The sequence below is a fragment of the Haemaphysalis longicornis genome, unplaced genomic scaffold (genome assembly GCF_048455015.1).
Source record: "Haemaphysalis longicornis isolate Haplotype H1 unplaced genomic scaffold, Haemaphysalis longicornis Haplotype H1 scaffold_2, whole genome shotgun sequence".
In the NCBI taxonomy this organism is placed as follows: Eukaryota; Metazoa; Arthropoda; class Arachnida; order Ixodida; family Ixodidae; genus Haemaphysalis; species Haemaphysalis longicornis.
In genome coordinates this window covers 199,480,019-199,501,053 of record NW_027526295.1, presented here as the reverse complement: position 1 = coordinate 199,501,053, position 21,035 = coordinate 199,480,019, and the positions used below count along the sequence as shown (strand labels likewise).

General features: G+C 47.6%; 1 protein-coding gene across 3 annotated transcripts in view; it reads left to right on the top strand.

The window, feature by feature from the left end:
* Positions 1 to 20,030, top strand: part of LOC144169758 (immunoglobulin superfamily DCC subclass member 4-like) — a 411,050-nt gene extending 391,020 nt beyond the window's left edge. For all 3 annotated transcript variants that reach the window (XM_077699085.1, XM_077699084.1, XM_077699086.1), the window contains exon 8: positions 14,312 to 20,030. In XM_077699085.1, coding sequence (XP_077555211.1) covers positions 14,312 to 14,442 — 131 coding nt within the window. In that variant the 3' untranslated portion in view covers positions 14,443 to 20,030. The remainder of the gene's footprint in view (positions 1 to 14,311) is intronic.
* Positions 20,031 to 21,035: the final 1,005 nt, after the last annotated feature.

Below are 21,035 nucleotides of genomic sequence, written 5' to 3'. Positions count from 1 at the left end.
GTGCTACGGGTTCCCTGTAACTGGTTTAGCGTCAATAATGAAGTACAAATCCAATTTACAAGGAATCATTGGGAATCTTTTGCTACTTTGATATATTCTTTGATCCTAAGACAGTAGTGAGTTCAAGGAAGTCGCAGTAGTGACTCGTTTTAAAGCAAGGCTTTCTACTCCTTGCAGCGAACGGTTCCTTCGTGGCGTGCGGGACAAGAAACTCCCAACGCGGTTGGCGGAGGAGGAGGTGGTTTTCACTCACGGAGAACATTGTAGATGGCGCGGAGAATGGTTATCGAGCGTTACCTACGCGCATGTGCCTGCAGGCCCGTCGGCGGGACGGCTTTATCGTCTGCTTTAGCGACGATTGTTTTGGGCCTGTTTTAGCGCAGCATCGCGTCAATTGCGGAATTCCTATGCACGGCTTGATTAGCTTGCATGAGGTCGAACAGCGCAGGGACGGGACTGAGTGCAGAGGCAACAAACACGGGCGCTACGTAGGCCATGTCCTTGCGACGGCGCCATAGGTCCAATAAGTTGAGTTACCACGGGAGGAATCAGGTTATTCTTGATGCTGTAGCCAAACATCCGCGCTCGGCATGTAGAAGAAACAAGCAGATTTATACACATATTGATGCCTTGAAGAAAAGGTGAAGGAATAGGGCCCGATGTACGAGAAAGGAACTGTAGGAGGGTTTGTAACTGAGCTAGTTGGTTCATAGCATGAAGTCGAACAGCGCAGGGACGGGACTGAGTGCAGAGGCCCGTGTTTGTCGCCTCTGCACTCAGTCCCGTCCCTGCGCTGTCAGGAAAAAAGGAAATAGAAAAAACAGGAAAAAAATAGGAAAAAAATTGGGAAAATGGAAAATCGTATAACGACCTGCATATCCACCGTAATGCAGATATTGCGGAAGTTCCATCTGTAACAGTTATATTAGCGTAAATGACATCAACTGGTAGAAAGAAATTTGGGAAACTAAAAAATAAGAAAAGTATTAGGCAATTACGGAAAATAGAAAAACCGTATAACGCCCTGCATTTCCACAAGAATGCAGATTTCGTGAATGTGCCACTTCTAACCGTTATAATAGCGTAATTATAAATACTTGGTCGGACAGGATTTACAAAAACCAAGAACTTTGACTATAAAAACTCACACTCAAGACCAGCGGCATAAAAATGCTGCGCATTAGTAGATAATTTTCTTAATTTATGCAGAAATTTTTGTTGATTCTTAACTCACAGTTTTCCCGTATTACCATTTGAAATGGAAAGAAAAATTACGTCAATACCATCTGCCGCGAAAAATAGCGACGATGACAAAGGAAGCAAACCCGCAAGCGGCTGTCACATGGACTATGCACATTTCCGTTACTCTTCGACGACAGGTTTTCGTTTTTACACAGCTGGATCTTTTGAAGAAACTTGTCCGTTTGAATGTTCATATAATCCTACTGCACATCAGCCGTATATCGAGCGCATAAAATTGCCATTAAGTCCACAGCTTGCACGGCATACGGTGTGGGACAGAAGGGGACCCACCTCAACGCTGAACCCAATGTTTCGACCCGGCTTTTCGTGACAACCAGCGTCGCCGTGGCGTGACTGGCGTGGTTCTTGCATGCGAGTTGGTTCAGCGGGGACGACGAGGAAACCGCTTAAGAGAATCAACACTATATAAAAAGCGTAACAAGGACTCAGAATACTGGGTTGCAACAACCATCACAGCATGAGTGCTCACTCGGACCGCATAGCAGCACTCAAGCTCTTACCCGCACGCACTCATTCAATGGATGCCGTGCCTGCGTAGTTAACAGTGTGAAAATATTTGCGAGTTGGTGTTGCGGATTGAATCACAACGCAAACAATTGATTGATTGTGGGGTTTAACGCGCCGACGCAACGCAGGCGATGAGGCGCGCCGTAGTGGAGGGCTACGGATTAATTTTGACCACCTGGGGATCTTTATCGTGCGCCGAAATCTCGTACACACGGGCGTTTTTGCTTTTCGCCTCCATCAGAAAAGCGGCCGCCGCGGCCGGGAATCGAACCCGCGACCTCGTGCCACAACGCAAACAACCCGGACGAGGACGAAAAATGGTCGAACAAAGCACTAACTTATAGCCGATTTATAATCAGAAAACAAAACCATTCCTCTCAATTTCTTTCATCCTCACCGTGCTTGTTTGCGGTGGGATTCAATACCCGTATTTTTTATATAACCACACCAACTTTCATTAACCCCCAAAGCAGGTTTGCACATGACGCAAGGTAATTTAACATGCCAAGTAACAACACACACTTAAAACTCTCACTCGCGTCAGATGACCGCGACAGTTCGACTCCTAGAGCACGCGGCTGAATCATAGGTACCGAAAATTCACGCCTGGAAAATCGCCTGCGTGCGCAGGAGGACCTTCGCGTGGCTTGCCACCTCCGCGTACATTGCCCCTAAGAGAGATGTACGCTTCTCTCTGGCATTGCTACCGCTGACAGGGCTTTCAGTTTACAGGATTACGCAATGGCCAATGGTGTTGCTCCCAAACGAAAACAAATGGTCTGCATGTCAGTGCGGCACATAACAGTCGATTCGTAACAGCTTTTTCTAGGATGATGGAGATCCCGATAACTAATGGTTATCACCCATTTTCCGGAGTGGTGCTCGTGTCAAGCTGTTTGTGGCAGGCGTCCCTACCAGACCTCAGTTGATCGGCCGTGTGCTGATTCAATGGTCGAGTCTTCTAAAGAGTTGTACTGTTGTTTCGATTGGGTTTATTCCAAGACAAAGCCTTTCAATGGAGTTAGTATTGCCTGACAAGCAACTGAAAGACAGAAAACAGCAACAAATCGAACAGTAAAGCTGGCATGGGCAAAGGCAAGTCCCACTTGAGCTCTGCCAAGCCTTTAGGTGCAGCGAAAATGTGATCAACTCAATATTACTGCCAACCAGTACTTTTGATGAGATTTCTTGTGCGTAGTTTTGACACTCCTGGTACTGTGTCAAAGATACTGTCCATCAAAAGAAACTATCATTCAAGGGAGAAAGCAAAGTATCGAAAAATACGAGGCATTCAGCAAAGACCGGTGTATAGAGGGTGCTTAAGGGCGCCTTTTGAAATCACTTAGTTTACCCTTCTTGTACCGCACTTCGAACGTATATTGCTGCAGAACCAGACTCCAGAGTAGGAGACACTCATTATTTAGGCACATCGTGTGCAACCAGGCGAGAGGGCGGTAGTTATTAGATGCCCCGCATCTCATTCACCCGCCTTGTCCCTGCATCCGGCGTCGGCGTCGGCGTCGTCGTTGTTGTTGTCGGCGTCCACCCCTCCCCCATTCTCCTCGCCGCGCTAGCTTCGCTCTCCGCCGCTCACCCCCTCTCCTCTCCGATAGCGAACACTCTCTCGCGAGGGGCATTGGATTGGATTGAATTGAATTGGATTCGATTGGATTGGCTTGGCTTGGCTTGGATTGGCTTGGATTTGGATTGGATTGGATTAAAGTGGATTGTGTTGGATTGTGTTGCGTCATAGCCGCGGCAGACGCACTGGCGCCGGCACGTCCCCTCACCGTTATGCGCGCTATAAAACGCGGTGCCTGCGCCGCTCCGCTCCATCGTTCCAGCGCCGTTCCTCCGCTGTCCTACGCTGCCTTCAATGGAAACGTGCCGTAAACCCCCTATGCGTCGCGTCTACACAGGGGTTCTCGCGAGGGGAGGTGGGAGTTTTTTTTTTCTCTGTCAAATTTTGAGCACTGGAGGAAACATGCCAATTTTGCAACATGCAAACGGGACCCGCGCTCTCTTTTTAACTCGAAAGTGTTTTATGCCCGGGTACTCCAAGATCACACCGGCATCATATCCGTCACGGAAATGACAGCTGCGGAAAAAGTTCCACTGAGGCGGCTCCGCCCGGCTTCGAGCCACGAACTCTCCCGCCCTAACGGGAGGTACCCAGCGCTATGCCCACTGCGCTATGAATTCAAGCGCAAGTAGGCCTACGAACGCGCCGTATATCTTTCCCACTACCTTCTTTGTTCAGATGGTGCTGTCGTCTAGAAGATGCAAAGCGAAGTAATTCATCATGACGCTAATGAGGGCCGACAGTTGGCGCCTCGATGCCAGCGTTTTCGTGTACGTGCGACGCGGCACCCTCCGCCACATACTGCTTTTGGTTTCGGTTTCGGTTCGGTTTCGTTCGCATGGTTTTCAAGGGGCCGTGATTTCAGTCGGATTTACGCAATCTTCCGGAGCGTGCAATCCAGTGTCTAATGTTTATGCGTCTAACGGTGCCATACCGACGTAATATAAATAGCATCATCCGCTAGCATCGGGTATCAGCCTCTCATGGCTTTATTTCTTGGCTTCGACCCACTGCTACACCTGTCTCAAGTCCTATACGACACGGCAACTTCCCCGGCTAGTAGCACCATTGTAAAAGGCGCTCTTTTATTTGCCGGACGCCTCAGTTCCGGGCACTTCAGTTAGCGTACACTAAATTCCACAAATCCTGACAGTAGGACGTCGTTGCTACTAAGTGGTCAAACACTACTCCTCTTGAGTCTAGACACTTTGGATGAAGCAAATCATTATTACACCTCACTATTTTCTAGCAGCATCATAAGTTACATTGTGCTATAGACCGTTTTATTTGCTTCCTCCTGGGAGCTCCCATTTTATCAGTGGGCTGTGCTAGCGGCCCTACAATTGGCGCAGTCGACATAAAGATGTAACTGCGCATGCGCAACACAGCCTAGAACATGCTCTGATGTTAGTAAAGATGAACGGATGGAAGGGTTTATAAATTGTGCAGTGGGCTGTCATTTTCCTACTCGGCACACAGCGGATTACTACTTCCGTGCACTAAGAACTGCAAGCTTTCAGACGTGGGTTCAATCAAAAGCGCTCCGAAATGTCTTCCGAGCTCAGCTCACTATAGCTACCGTCGTCGGTTTCCTCATCTTGCGGAGAGGCGAAATCGACTGCTTCTGGCGCAACGTCGTCGTTAGCTCAAGTGCCTTCACCTCCCCGTTTACGAACCGGCCGCGCTTTCAACGGGAGCTTTCACTAGAAGGTCGTGAGGTTTCGAACGCGTAAACGCCGATATTATCCTCCCCTCAAAACGAGGCCTCGCGCACGCAACAGCTGATCCAACCTCTTCGAGAACAGATTACGATATGGCGATGAAATACTTGGAGAAACAGCATGCTTCCGTCAGCGGTGTTCCAAAGGAAACCTTGATGCTTATCTGAGCAATAAGAAAGCACGCACTTTGCACGCCTACCGCCTACTTGAACACCACTCAGAAATCACGCACTTCGTGCGTCTGCCGCCTACTTCAACTAAACCCGCCGCGGTGGCTCAGTGGCCAGGACGTGCTGCTGAGCACGAGGATGCGGGTGCAATTCCTGGTCGCGGCGGCTTTTTTTGCGATGGAGGCGAAAAAAAAACAACGCCCGTGTGCATAATATTTGCCCGCACGCTAAAACCCCCAGGTGGTCAAAATTAATTCGGAGCTGTCCACTAGGTCGTGCTTCATCGCCTATGGTGCGTCGGCATGTTCAACCCTACAAGCAATAGATCTACACGCACTCCCCGTCGGCTGTGGCGTTGTCACTCGATTCCTATCGAGTGGCCGTAACTGTTGCGGCTCGACTTAAAGGGTAAACAATGTCAGCAGTCAGCGCCGAATCGTGCTGCACTTTGAAAGGTTTGCCGTAAAGTACAAGCACCCAAGGCTTAATTATTGCGTGCTGTTGTCACGCTAGTCTCCAGGAAGTGGAAACTTGTTTTCGTTTCGCTGGGGCGAAATGTCCTGGTTTAGAGCAGGTAAAGGCCACAGGCAGTTGTCGCGCCTCAAACACTTCCTTTCGGCACTGGGCTTCCGCGTCCGCGTTTCGCCCTTTCTTTGCCAGGTTGTCTGCATGGAGTTTTATTGTCGCGCTTGACTCCCGTTTCTTGAAAAGTAATAAAATTGACTCTGAAACTTGAAAAGTAATAAAATTGACTCTGAAGTAATGAATTCGGAACGCATACCTAATCTCTCACGGGACAATTAACTAAAACTAAAACTTACACAAAAATAAAAAAAGTAAAAAGCTTGAACCAAATTAAAAAAATTACAAATGTGAATTTAATTAAGCGCTTCCACACCTAACCTAAAAAACTGGCTGACATCTTTCCAGGGTGCTTTAGTGTACAAGGAAGAACCGCCCTTCAATAGTCGAGGACATAACAAGTTGAATCTCATGAAATACAGCATTACCGCCAATTGCAACGCCTTCCACAGTTGACCACATAGGAAATCCCACATTGCTAATAAGCAATCCCAGCGCCAGTTCGAGCCTTGCAAAGAGAGTAATAATAACTGACTGAACGTCAGCAGGTCTGTTAGCAAGCAAGTGAATGACGAAACGGCGGGAAGGAATGCAAGAATGTAGGAAACGTCAAACGCTAACAAGCCCAAGATTGGAACATACAAAAACTTTAACAACTGTATATTGCACCAAACCTGTGTATAGCACCCAGACAGTGCACTCCGTTCTGTTCTAGAGTGCTAGTTTGGCAAATATTGTCAATTTATTCTGGACTAAAGGAGATTTTGTCACGTTCCAAAAATGGTAGCATTGCGACAATGCGCGCTGAAATAGCCTCGCGCTGTCTGTGCGTGCATGCACACACAGTCACGTTCAAAACGTAGAAGTTTTGTTCCAATAAAAGCACTCTAAACGCATTTTATGCAGTAAGTATGTCGTGAGGTCTACCGTGAAAAAACGTCAGAAAAATAATCAATGACAGCTAAAAAATGCGTCTCATCTACGGATATTTTTAGCCAGCTGTAAGGCAAACTAACGAGGAGGAACCAATGTATTAAGTGTTTTCTGGGACATCAAAGGTCGATAGTAACCTTTCTGTCGCTTGTTTTCGTATCCTGCACTATTCACCATGCTTTGGAAGCGAAGTATTTCCATCACCACTGCAGAAGCGAAAGATTTTGTTTGCGCAACTAAAGGGTACCGGCGAACGTGTGCTTCGCACAGTTCGCCGGTCGTGGTGTACACGGCCGCGCAGAGCTACGGCCACAACAAACGTGTTGGAGGGCCGTTCGATCGCACGAGCCACCGACCATGCACGTCCGACGACCCTGTGTTCGTGGCATGGTGACACGGGGAGATGTTGTTCGCGACAGTGAGGTTATGAGTTGGGGAGGGGGATGGGGGGAGGTAAGGAAATCGCCCACTTTCCCCTGCGGGATAACAGAAAGGCAGTGCAAGGGCGTTGTTAGGAATATGAAAATAGCGCAAGTGCGACGTTGTCGCAAAAACGTTAGACAAACCCAGTGTAAGTTATATACATTTCCGCTAATTTCTGGGAGACCGTAAGCGTCGCGAGGTGTTTTTATTCGTCCTTATTACTTATGAACCACGGCAGAGCAAGGCACGCAGAGTATGATTATTGTGGCTAGATTCAACAATCGCACTCTATCTTGTACGCATGGGCCGTACGTGGAGTAACTTATGTATTAGTAAGCTATAGGGCGCGAACTTCGCAATAATTCCATGTGAAAAGCGGCTTTGCTGCATTTCACTTGGAATTACATACTCAGAAGCCACGGTTTCTGTGCGGTTTTGGCTGATAAAGGTGGGACTAGTGCGGGCGTCACTGGACACGCGACGTTGAGGCTAATAGAAAGAAGGTGCACGTTACAGCACGTGGGAAGAACAGGTAGATCCCAGCCACAGAGGGAGCTAATTATAAAAAAGAAGTGGTAGGGCCGTGAGGCGTCATCGATCTACCTGACGAAGTACTTCTGGCGCTGTCTCGTGATGGAAAAGGCTTCTAGTCGGCTGTACCGCCAGTGTCTGTACCGGGTGGAGACGCAACCACTATTCAGCGGTAACGATGTATTTAATACGTATGGCCATTGGAGGCCGTAATGTGTTCACATTCCAATGACGTAGCGATACTTAAGTGCCACGAGGAATTTAATTAAAGCCAGCGTCCTTGTGAGGTGCGCCTTAAATCATTTGCTTCTGAACCCTTACGGTGAATGCCCTTTTTTTCAGCCGTATAGGTAACAGCTCTTTTGCCGGTATTAAGAAAACCTTCGATCCCGGTTTTTATGAGGACGTGTTGTGAGGTATAGAAAATTGTTTTGAAGTACAAATGCATTACCGGGGATGCTTAGAACTTTGCAAGAACATGAAGGCGGAAGCCTGGTTGGACCTCCTGTTGATCTGGTGTTGAAAGTTGCGTCGAACCTCACGGCAGCACTCTTCACCACTTGACCAGCCCCTCAATAGCACCATCCTAGGCTCGTAACGCTCACTACCCATGGCCAGTAGCCTCCCGTTCGCCCACCTGGGTACCTTCACCTCTAAATGTGGCTCCTATTGCACGGGACGCAGCGGCCTACCGTTATACGGTACTGTTGTTTCCTTTTCCCGGTGTTGAAGACCAGTAAGCACACGCGGTTAGAAAAGCACTGGTGTATTGGCGATCTTGAGCGGTTAGCGTTATTCGATCGATGAAAAAGAAATCCCAAGCCTCACTCCTCGTGCGGTGGCTGATCGCCTTCGCTTCGGTGTCATTTTGTTTTAAATGCGAATGCATTTATTAGCCGGGGGTTGTCTTGCTCCGTTGGCCGGCGTGCGCCTGCAATCCTCCAGCGCGATCGCACGTGAGCGCGCGCCTCGTAGTTCTGCCTTCGTCGTCGTCGTCGTCGTAAATGCGAATGCATTTCTTAGTCGGGGGTTCACACAATGCAACGTGAGCATTACGCCTCTCCCTGGCGGTGACGTCACTGCAGTTGCTTCCACGTCATCATCATCGGTTGGAGAAGAAGAAGACAAGTCTGCAAAGCGAAGAGCGCGTAATGCTACCTCGCCGCGCTCAAAGAACAGCAATGCTTGCGATTGTGCGAAGGCGGCGCGAGAGAGTTTACGCTCGCGCTCCTCAACGTTCGCTCTCTGTCTGCGCACGCGGCGGACGTTGGTCGAGATCCCGTGCTCAACAGAGTCGATCTGCTGTGTCTCACCGAGACTTGGAACAACAACGGTGGTGGTGGTGGTGATGTACAAGTGCGAGGGTACGATGTTGCTGCGGCTGCGCGTGCCATTGCCACCCGCCGAGCCGGTGGTGTGGACGTGTTCGTCAAGCGCTACTTGCCCTTCAGCGAAGAACTGCGACAACAACGACAGGCGTCACTCCTCGTCCTCGATCGCAGTGTCTGCCCGAGTGCTAGTGCTGTGGCTGATGACGCCGTCAACAAGTACTACTTTGCTCGAAGCGGCAAGGACGGCGAGTACTGCGGTGTTAGTCTCGTGTCTAACGTGTATGGGAACTTGATATCGCACGCCGTTGCCACGTCTCCCGTTCGAGACACGTCTCCGTACAAGGACTTGTACACCCTTGCCTACACCGGAGACGGAGTCTTTGTGGTGACCGTGTACCTCGCGCCCAACCTCGCTCGAGACGCCGTTGCCGCGCAGCTGGATCGGCTATGGAAAGTGTGCGCGTGCGCTCCAAACCCTTTGACCCCATAGTCTTGGTTGGCGACTTCAACGTTGACGTGCGCAAGAAGAGTGGCGAGTGGCTGGTCGAGTACATGCAGACCAGGCACTCTATGCATTGTCTCTCTGCCGGCTTCGACACGTGCCCCACTACCATTCACGGGAGTTGCATTGATCTGGTCTTTACGCGAAACTGTGACGCGCGTATGCTTCTCAAAGACCCTTTGACCGTGCACTTTAGCGATCACAAGGCAGTGATTGTGGCCGTCAGGTACAACGATAACACAAACAGGTGCTGATGAATAAATGATTACGTTCACACTCTCGTCATTAATTACGCCATTACTCGCAACACACTCATCGGTGCACCCAATGCATTCGCATTTCTGCACGATTCCCTTCGGGGAGGTGCGGGGGAATTTTTTTTTCTACCAATCAGATCACATCTTTTAGCAGGTTCCCGGACTGCACGATATTATATAACTGGTTGGTTTCAGGAGGGTAATATCTTTAGTCTGGAACGGGCTTGGCGATTGAATGGTTTGTCCGAGGTCGAGAAGCACTGGAGTCCTCCTTGGCGCCATGTGCGCCGGACACAAGGCGTGCAGGTATTTGTTCCGCCGTTCTAATTCCCTTGGTCTGTCCAGAAGGTGCTCTTCATGCTTCGCACCAAGTGTCTCCGCCGATGAAGCTTCAGGAGCTGAAGTGGAACAGAAACATTCGGCGGTTCCTTTCGTTTCGGGTTTTCAATCGGTTTCGGCGAGTACTTTTCAGACCCGTGCGCTTTCATCGGGAGGTTCTCCCTTGCTTGTAGCTCTTGGTTGGTCCACCTCCAAAGAGGCCTTTTCCTGCTCAAACACTGGCTCTTCAGTTGTCACGAGCGAGCTTTTCGCTACTTTTGATTATATCCTTGATGAGGTAAATATCGCGTCTGCAAGAACTGTCCACACAAAAAACTTTTCCGGAACGTCTATGATTCCGCCGTCGATGTGGACACAGTCGCCAGTTGTTTTGGTATTGGTAGTTTCCAATTTGGATCGTATTGGTAGTTTCCAATATGGATCTCACAAGGAAGTGATATTGGCATACTTTGCAGTTGGGACACGGGAGCCGTCTTGCATTCTTGCAATCCTTGGCGCGGTGGAAGGGCCCGGTGCAGCGAAAGCAACATCGTTGTTTTCGCAATTTCGCTGTATTTTGGTCTAATGGAAGATGAACCCGTCAGTCATCTGTGATATGGTTGTTAGATTCACGCAAAAGACATCTATGGCGGGATGTCTTGAGCGTTAGCGCGGAATAAAAGCCTTGCATGTTGTCATGGACTAGATCGTCTTCTTCCCGCCAACCAGATCCTATTTTGTAACACCCGGCACGCGAATTCCATCTCGGGCGTCTCTTTCTTGTACGTTAGATTTACAGTGCTTTCCGACGCGTTCTATAACAGAGATCTCAGGCTTTTGCGTTCTATTAAAACTGGGCAAGTGATGACGGGCGCGCCCGCAAAGTACAACAGTAGGTTCAACAGCACATCAACAGAAGGTCTAAATGGGCTTTCGCCTTCACGTTATTAGAAAATTATAAGCATACCCCGTAATGTTTTTGATATAGCTGTATTTGTATATCTATACAGTGTGCCTCTAAAGGGTGCTTTTCCTTACGCATGACGCGTATAGTTAAAGAGCGTACCTAATTAGGGCTAGGGAAAACAAGCCCATTTACAAATTGCTTTCATAACCAGAGAAACAAAACACTGGAATACAAGCCTGGCCGCTGGATATCGGAAAGATCACTTGCGATACCGCATGAACGTTGCCTCTTTCTTTTGCATCCAGAAACGAGATGCAACCGACTCCTACGTCATTTGTGGGACGGGCAGATGGCTTGAAATAAAAATAAGCAGCACGTTTGCAAAATGTTGATGCCACATACCCCGTGCGCACCAAAAATGTCTCACCAAAACTGGGCTTACGACACGTATGGTTACGGAAAATAAGCCAAGGACTTGCTTCGTATACAATCCCATAAAATATGGTTGTTGTGGTTCTTGCTAAAACAGCCCTTCAATCCCTCCAATAACGTTTGTAGTAGAATGTTTGTTTATTTCTTTATTTTATTTATTTCGAATACTGTTATCCCTGTCGCGGGCTGCTACAGGGTGGGAGGATTGACACATTTTGTCAACATATGAAACAATGAAAGAAAATAAACACATCACAAGAGGTACATTTCCTACTTCCGTTCAAATGATTGTACAGTCATTGCGTTATCAAAAATCTGTGCATTAAGGGAATTCCTATCTTATATTGTCTTAATAAGGGGATAATATCTAAAACATCAATTCTGGCAGTGTAAGCCGCAAAAACATAAGGGTGGTTCACACGGGGAGACACTCTGACAGGGCGGAACTAATAGCGCGACTGATATAAATTGAATTTATTAGTAGAGAGCTGGTACAAAAACTTCAGTCGTTCGATTTTCTTGCGCGTTGCCAGTGTCGATAAATTTGCCCTAGCGACCAAGGTGGTTCGGACTGTGTTTTGCGATACGCTTAAAATATAAACTATATAACACTAGCACATTCGAAAGAAGGACGTACGACGGCTGTGTACGCCTTAGGCCGGGTTCAAACTGTTGCCGCAACTGTCGTAATAACTTTAAAGAATGACGTCATTTCCCGTCTCAGCCAACCGAACTGCGTGACATGCCGTTTTTTACGTCCATAGATCACGATATGGCCTTTACGTCGGTAGTCTGAAGATGGCCTTAAGCTTAGCTGCGGGCGTTGCATGCTCTAATTTTCTCTTCAAAAATCCAAGTTTTTGCTGAGCAGATTCACATATGGTATTTACATGATCCGTCCGATTGAGGTTATTAGAAATGGCCACACGAAGGTACTTGAGCTTTGTCGTGGGGGCTATTTGCTTGTTGCCCACAGAAAAATTAAAACCGAGCGGCATCTTCTGGTTCGACACGGTCATACACGTGGTCTTTTCAAAATTAGGTTTCGTATTCCATTTGTAGCAGCAATTATGAATTACTTCCAGGGATTTATTAAGTAAATCTTGATCATCTATTGATTTCACTGGGCATTACAATATGCAATCGTCCGTAAATATACGCAGTTCAACACTGGTATCTACATGCTCAGCTATATCGTTATTATAAATCAAGAATAATATTGGCCCCAACACGGACCCTGTTGTACGCCAGAAAGAAAGCGGTAAACCTTGGGAGTGTTGACCATTAATTTCAACAAACTACCGCCTATTTGACAATTACGCTTGAATCCAATTAACATTTTTGGGAGTTGACCCCAAGGTCGTAACGCTTGCTGATGATTTTCCTGTGGCCTTTGACATATCAATTGAAATTACGTCAACTGGCACTTTCGCGTTGTCTGCTTCAGCGAAGCTGTGGACGGTTTCAAACAGTTGCGTCACAGTTGATGAACTTCTTTGAACGCCATGTTGCTTACTGTAGAAAAGATTATTATTTTCTATGTACTGTAATAACTCCTTAGTAGTAATGGCTTTCAGGACCTTACGTATTGTGCATGTAAAAGAAATCGGGTGGTAATTCCCTACAAGATGCTATGCTATCAGATATGCTATCTGGTGCTTGCCAGCAAGATGATTCGTCCGTGCCTATGTCCCGCCTATCTTAGATGCCGTGTGCCCTTACATTGTGCAGGCCTTCAGTATAGAGCCTCGAAATTAATTGTCTGGGTTAAATTTTTTGTATTCCTATTTAATTTGTTTCCTAAGAACTTCAAAGTGCGTGGGTGCTTATCGTAACTCAACGAAGTGCTCACCATCGCCTTTGTTCGTTCGTCGCCGTCCGTCCATCTGTATGATATATATTCCAGGCAACTGCGGAACGCTGGGCCGGAATCGCATGGTCGTTCCCGAGAGGTTATCGGATTAGTGCCGTAATTGGTTGAAAAAAAAAAAGAAGAAGAAGAAACTGATGAAAAAAGGGGGATTGGGATGGCAAGACATTGCTCGCGATGTTGGCCTCCGCGGTACAACTACGGTGACGAATTGAGACATTTCAAAGAGTTTGAGAAATGCGCACTAACTAGGCTTAGTTTGGCTCGGCGCTCCTATGGGCCAAGCTAGTAATCCTTGCCTGATTCCTCCGCTTTCGAGGGAAAGGTGGCCACAAATCGAATCCACATCTCTCTAAGAGTCTGCCTGCTGTCGCTTCGCCCGCGCTGCCCCTTAATGCAAGTAACATTTAATGTCTTGAAATTGGCGGTCAGTGTCAACATTTGTTGTCGGCGTCAGCACAAATGGTACCAAAATGACCGCCGCTCTAAAGAGAAAACAAATTAGGTTCGCCTGGGATCTTGATCAGAGTCGACAGGGCAGCAGCCAAGTGCTCTAATCACAGCGTTCACCTGGTGCCTGCCAGAATAAAACAAGTTTCATCCTGATCCTTCCGCCATGACAGGCACACGTGACGTCACGTGTTTCGAATGGGTTCACACGGAGGAGAGTGCACCTGTGGGGAAACTGCGGCGTGGAATGCGAACAGCCTGCTGTCTGAGTGATTGGCGCAAAAAAAAAAGAAGAAAAAGAAGAAATTGACGAAACACGATGTAGCAGTAAAGTAGCTTTTAATCGCTAAGCTTTCGCCTTCACACCAGGTAAGCAGACCTGAGAACCCCGAGGTATTTTTCTGCACTAGCCATGTTATCATACCAAGCTGCTGTCACTTCGGTTCTGCAATTGTTAATCATCACAGCTGGTATTGTTTTGGCAATAACCGGTGTTGTCTTCTCTTCCCTCTTCCCCCCCCCCCCCCCGCAGGCGAGAAACCGGCGGCCATACAGCACGACGCCACGCCCCCTTCGACAGCCCGGCCTGCGGTGTGCGTGTCCGATGTGGTCGTCCTGCTCGCAGTATTGGTCGCCCTCAGGACTGTACGCTCCCACAGGTGATGAAGATGGCGTCCCCCCGCACGTCGCCTCCGCCGCCGCTCCAGTAGACCAGTCGTCGCCTGTGCTACCCTGCGATCCTATTCGCAGAACAGCGACCCGCCGCCTCAAGTCGCCGCCGCCGCCGTCTCCCAAGCATGACGACACGGTGACGTTTGTGACCACGTGACCACGTACGCTTCTAGGCCGCCGAACTACTCCACACGGACGCGCACCAAGCTGCGGCGACGCAGTGCAGTGCTGTCGCATACTTACGAGCGCTGTGTCGTCCGTGGTCAGCAGTGTGTGTGTACGTTTTTTTCGAGCGTGTTTAAGCGCCGATATATTTACGTCTGTCGTTTTGTTTCGCATCTACGTCTTCGACGGCACGCTGTTGAATCCGAGGACGAGTTTTTGTCAGCAGAACGGCACCTTCTCTGTCGGGAGGTGCATGGGATCAAACGTGACGGTACTAGAAGACACTGTCGAGCGGCGGCGTACACCATCACGTGCGCTTGTAACTGTGACACTGCGGACTACGCACCTTCCCCCCTTCCCTTGTTACCTCGCCCGCTGCTTCCGCTCCTACAGTGTATGCACCTGTTATTAAGCAACAAGCCGGGTATCAAGACGGGAGGGAACGCGAGACGAACACTATCTTAACAGCAGGAATCGGAGTGACAGATTTAGAGCTGGCAAGCATTCCTTTTTTAAATGTTCTTTCAATCGGGGTGCTCTACGAAGCTGAGTAATCGCGTTAAGGGAAAAATACAATATTCTTCACATCTCTGGATTTTAACGCGATGTTTTGGCTTGGTATTATCCCTGTTCAAAAGAGTCGAACCACCCAAGGGTATGCTTGCAAAATCTGGCTCTTGCAATGCGACCAAAAGCGAACCGAAACCACAAAGCTATTTTATTACGATTAATTTCACAGTCGCGCTATTTTCCATCTACGGGCAATTGAAAACCAGGGTGAGATAATAAAACCTTTTTTTTATGCCCTGGATACGAACTTAAAAAAAGGATAAATGATGTTCATGTGATACTCAAGATTATTGTGCACCAGCCGAAAAAGTAAATCAACCACAGATTTTGTGCTGTATCTAAGCATTGTGTGATGCCTAATCAACCATGGTTCTGTTTCCATTCTAGATCGATGTTATATTGCAGTGTTACGCCTCCAGCTTGCTGCGGCAATCCAAATGTGTTGTGTTTTACCCACGGATCAAGAATAAGATAGGAGGTGAAACGAGGCTTCCTAGCGCGGCCAGGTAATGTAATGTCACAAGCGCTCGTCAACGGATAAGCTTGCGGCATCTGCCGCGGGTGAAGAAACTGCGCGGGCGCCGCTTTCGGCATTGCACTGCGCAGCCACGGAATGAAGTGCGGTTGCTGCCATTTCATCCACCAGGTGCCGCTACCCCCTCCTTCGCCATCGCAGCTACGAAGCTTTGCAGTCCGCCTTGGTTTTCATTGTGATATTATCTTGCCGCTCGCCGACGCTTGCCACAATGGGCCCTTTCGCCTCCTATATGTTCTTGCTCCGTGGTTTTCCCGCAGAAGGTAATGCAGGTTCCCGACAGAATAGTATTACCATCTGTTTCTGCTCAGAAAGTACTTAGATGATCTATCACCCCATTCACTATTTTCTCGTCCAGTCTCGGGCATTGGGGGATTTCTTGTCTGATATGTCGCTCGACAGAGAAGCGGCGAAAGATTAAGGGGTTTCATTCAATCGCTAAAATGCAATCAAAGACGGAGAGGTCACAGATTCGACGGAAATACATCGCAGAGGAAAGCCGTTATGCGCTCCAGTTAACGTGCGAAATAAGGCTGACCATCCATAGATGACCCCACTGAACGGCACATGCCCGAAGCTATTGAAATGAAGGACCCTTTCACTTGCTTCGCGCAAATTAGCTCACCAAAATTCTGATTTCAAGACATTTTATATACCATGGCCTGGTTGTGTTAGTTACAAATTGTCATTCTAGAAAAGGGCGCATAAAAGAAACACTTTGAAAGAAGAAATGGACGACAATGCACTCGTGTCGTCGATTTCTTTTTCTAAAGTGCTTTTTTTGTGAGCAGTTTTTTGCGATGAACTCATACAAACTCGCTCACCTTTCTGTCCCTCTAAGGGTAACGGATGGCCCCAATAACCTTATTACAACTTTAATTAAATTTGTAATGCTTTGTTTTACAACGTCCCCGAAATAACTGTTGTGTTGAGACTTAGGCAACACAATACTCCCTTCATATTATTCACTCCATAGCAACTTACTTAACGATACGAGACAACTATCTATACTGAGACATTGCTTTTTAAATGGTTACAAGACGACGTCTTCTTTTCATTTATGGCCAACACCTTACGGCTGCCAAAAATGGCTGCATTACTATAAGATATGTCAGCTTTGTCTCGTCCTGATGACACTAATTTGGCGACGGCAAATTCACAAGATGTCTATTTCGATAGGACACGGTCGTTTCGACCCCTGTTATTCAGCTTCGATTACTCACAAATGTACTGAAGTGCCGGGGATGATAGGAACTACACACCTATGGAACACCCGTGAATTTGCATGAATGTCGTCGACCTCAGGACAGGCCCTTATTGACGCGATAAGTATACGACAGTCACTTGGGCAGCGTAGCAAAAAAAGGGGCGAATTTAATGTCCTGAAGCTTTTACTCTGATTCTTTTAATGACAACCATATGTTTAACTGACATTTCTTTAGTTTTATGACAGGCGTCGCAGAAGGCTCGTGGCGTCTAAAATGCAGGGCTCGACCGATTCGTTGATTTATTGATTTGCTTGTTTGCACAAAAGGTAAAAACCCGTTGGAATACCCGCAGAAGTGTGCCGACCTCTTCATAATTTTGTCTTTCGCCCACCTTACGACGATAGGTCGCACTGAAGCTTGGCGTCAACGAAAAGGTGCCGACGGTTAATCGAAAGCCAGATGCTTGGCGTGCTCGTGAAGCCCGCATGCTACTTCTTGTGGGCCAGAGCCCAGCCGTGCGAGGGGGGTCTTTTGATTCCACAGGTGCTTGTTCACCCTCAAACCTCCGTCCCGAGACGGCTCTGTTGACTGAAAGCGACAGCGTAAACGGCGTCAACTTATTGTGCGTCCTCGTGTTACAAGCATCTTTCAAGCGTTTCTGAATGCGTAAGCTGACGTTATGGTTCCCGTGACGTCTTTTGTTCAGCACACCAAAACGTGCTTTTCCGCCCAAGCTTGCGAAAGGAGGTTAACTGTAATTGAAGAGCACACAGTATATTAATAGGGCGCGAGATGACCGAATCCGAAAGGAAAGTTCCTCATATTCAGGTTCAGAAGCTGCTATTTATTCCTGAATCACTTTGTCCAACTAATGACCGACGTTCGTCCGCCTTCCTTTAATGCAAAAGTTTAAGTGGCCTCTTCAGCCAGACAGCCGGTGCCTGCTTGGGATTTGGCGTGTGTAACAAGAAAATGGTTCCTGGACAACCTTTGTTTGAAGCGTTCCATAGCGCGAGACGTTCCACAGCAGCCGCTTTAACTCGCAGTAACGAAAGGTATCCGCCAACGCCAGTACTACGCAGATGAAGTAAGCAAACGGAAGAACGCGACCATGCGAGCCAACAGGCAGGAAGTGAAATCCACCTTCGTCGCCCACTATCCCAACGCGTGGCAACAGAAGCGAGTGGAGGCGCAACGCGTAGGAGACAGATCGCAACCATTCGAAAGAGTAAGACGGTAGAGGGGCATAACGTATCTGTGTCAGGCGGCAACACGACGAAGTCCTTCAAGAGCGCGGGCAGGAGGAAAGCGTCCCATATGTTGAATTGCACGTTAATAGTTTCGCATTCAGAACCCTTAAGAACTTCTTGAGTGTCCTCACACCCTTCTTTTTTTATGTAAGGATCACTTCATAAGCAAAAGTTAACAAAACTCGCCAGAAATGAGTTAAAAGTGCCATGGTTTCGCAGGACAGTTGTGATTGCCCAAAGTTCTAAATGATGGGCAGACGAACCCACAATTTGTAATGAGACGTTGGTCGCTTCCGTTGCTTGCACACAATATTGGTCATACCATAGCAATGCCCTGAAATTCCATGTTTGATTGCGGGAGATAATACAGTCACAAATAGGAAACGTAATTAATTTCCTACAGGAGTGTAGTACGTTTCATGGCCCAACATCCACGTAAAGGCCATGCTTTTGACACAAGTAAAGTTATACTGAGGGTTAAATGTAGAATGGAAACGTTGGTTAAAAGCTTTCAATAAGGGCACCCTCTTTCCAAAACTATCGTTTTTTTTTCCGGGGAAAGAGAGATAGAAACGTTTATTTTTGAAATTGGTCAGAATGCTTCTGAAGCGATATATCGCTCCGGGGCTGTATTCGAGCCGCCTGAACAAAACAGATGGAATGTGCTTCGAACCATTGCAACGTTCCGGAGTTCCTCGTCACCCTATACATTCTGAAACGCCCCTGCTCCTGGTGTTGTCTGTATAAAAAACCGATACGCAGCTTTCACGTTTTGGATGCGAGGGAAATGGGCTCAAGGAAGCAGGCGCGCTCCACACGTCTCAGCCGGGCACAATTGACTGTTAAGAGTGCAATGACGGCGGTGTCAGTACGTAATGCTTAGAAGACACAGCGCTTAATTAAGACTCTTCAAGGTTTTTAACGAGTGCAAATGCGTGGAGATTTGACTGAAACGACAGTCTCGGAAAGACCGGTTCCTGGAAGGAATTCTCGAAGCGAGGAAGGCATGAACGGGCGAAGGAACGGTGTGCGGCGATCGTTCACAAAGGCTGCTTGCTGACTGATATCAACAGCCCACTATCTGAAAACCCAAGCTCATTGACAGCCGTCCTTGTCAGTTACGAAAAGCAACATAACACAAAAATCACATACCAGCAAGAACAAAATCATTATGACATACCTAACCACGCTTTCTTCATTCGAAAACAGAAAGAAAGCAAACCTTGAGCCCATCTCTAAGCTGTGGTAACTTTCCCGCGGGGGCTCCTCTCGGTGTTCTCATAGTGATAACTTGTCATATTTTTGGACGTATTCGCCACAATGTATGCGCCATGCGTGGCGCTCTAAAGTCCGCATCAAGGTCACGTAAAAGTTGTGAGAAGACTCGCCCTCGATGGCATCATCGTTGGCGCCAAAATGGGTGGGCGAGTTCGAGACGGTGAAATGACCGTTGGCGCACTGCCACCGCTTGGATACAGCCGGTGCGCGTTGTGTCACAAAGGGGAGGCGTTCGAGCTTTTCAATCAAAAAAAAAAAAAAATTGTGTCATTGTCGTATCTAAAGCCTCAGAGAGATCGTTCCCCCTGTTTTTGAAAACAGGCGCGCGCGGCCATCGAGCCTATCATGTTGTCGCAATCATGTCTAGTCGATTCATTCATCTACATAGTGCTCATCTTTGGGAGGTGAAAAAAAACAGAAACCATCGTTTTAGATTGAATCATTGCGCGTCATGGGTGATACTTGCAGACTTACCATGTTACATTATACTTCATGTTGATGGTTCTTAGGTTGTTTGTAAATAATTGCTCAGAATCTATAATAAAAAATACGTGAAGAGTAATGTCCTGGATCTGTCTTGTTTATTCTGTTTTTTTTTTTCAATACTTGGAAAACTCAGCACTCTCGCGAAAAAGGATGAATATCCGCACGGCTTTTATTTTTTTAGTTATAAATGGAGCTACCCGACCATGGTGCCTTGGAAGAGTGGTGTACATAGCAAAATACAAAGATACAACATCAAAGATTCCATAAAAGACAATACAATACAAACAGTAAAAAAAGGACTAACATGCAAACAAAGCAAATATTGGTGGTGAAATAGATATCGCTTTTCAAATTTGTTTGGTACCAGTGGTTTAATATTTTACCATCAAGGTAACTCTGTTCCTTGGTAGCGTGCCACAAAAAGAATTCTTAAAGAAATTACACCATCTTCCCGTGGGGAACCATGAGGAGCATGCGAAGCATCATAGGGGTTCCGTGTAGGTTTCATTGTGTTGCCGTTATGTTGTTTCATTTATCGGAGCACGAATGGGTACGTAGTATGAACTCCCATGTAGACACAGAGAAATGTAGAGACAGCGAAGAGACCGACAACCGCGTTACCTGATCGAACACCTCCTGGTTCTCGTCTTTCTTTATTGCGGGTTCACGCTCCTACCCCGCTGCTCGCCCTCTTCGACTTCTTCTCTGGTTGAGTTGCAAGGCGCGTGGTGCTTCCCGCCACAGCTTTCCCACGGGAAATTCAACATCTTCCAGTAAAGTTTTCAGTTCGTCGTTTCCGTTGACGTTCAGCTTCGCGTGCCTTCGTTGTATCAGTAGCTTCTTGACGTAGTTTGAATGAGTCAAGGACATAAGGCGCGTTCGTGGTAGTTGCTCCTGTTTCGGTTTTGTAGCGCAGTGGGAAGAGCGCCACGTACCTTCCGTGGCGGCCAGAGAGTCGCGGGATCGAAACCGGGTGCCGCTAAGTATTTCTTTTTTTTTATAGTGTAGGGGGAGAGGTGCGGACGCCGGACGACGGAGGAGGGTCGACTAAGAGATGCTTTGTATCTAAAACATTATTTTTGTGCTGGAAAG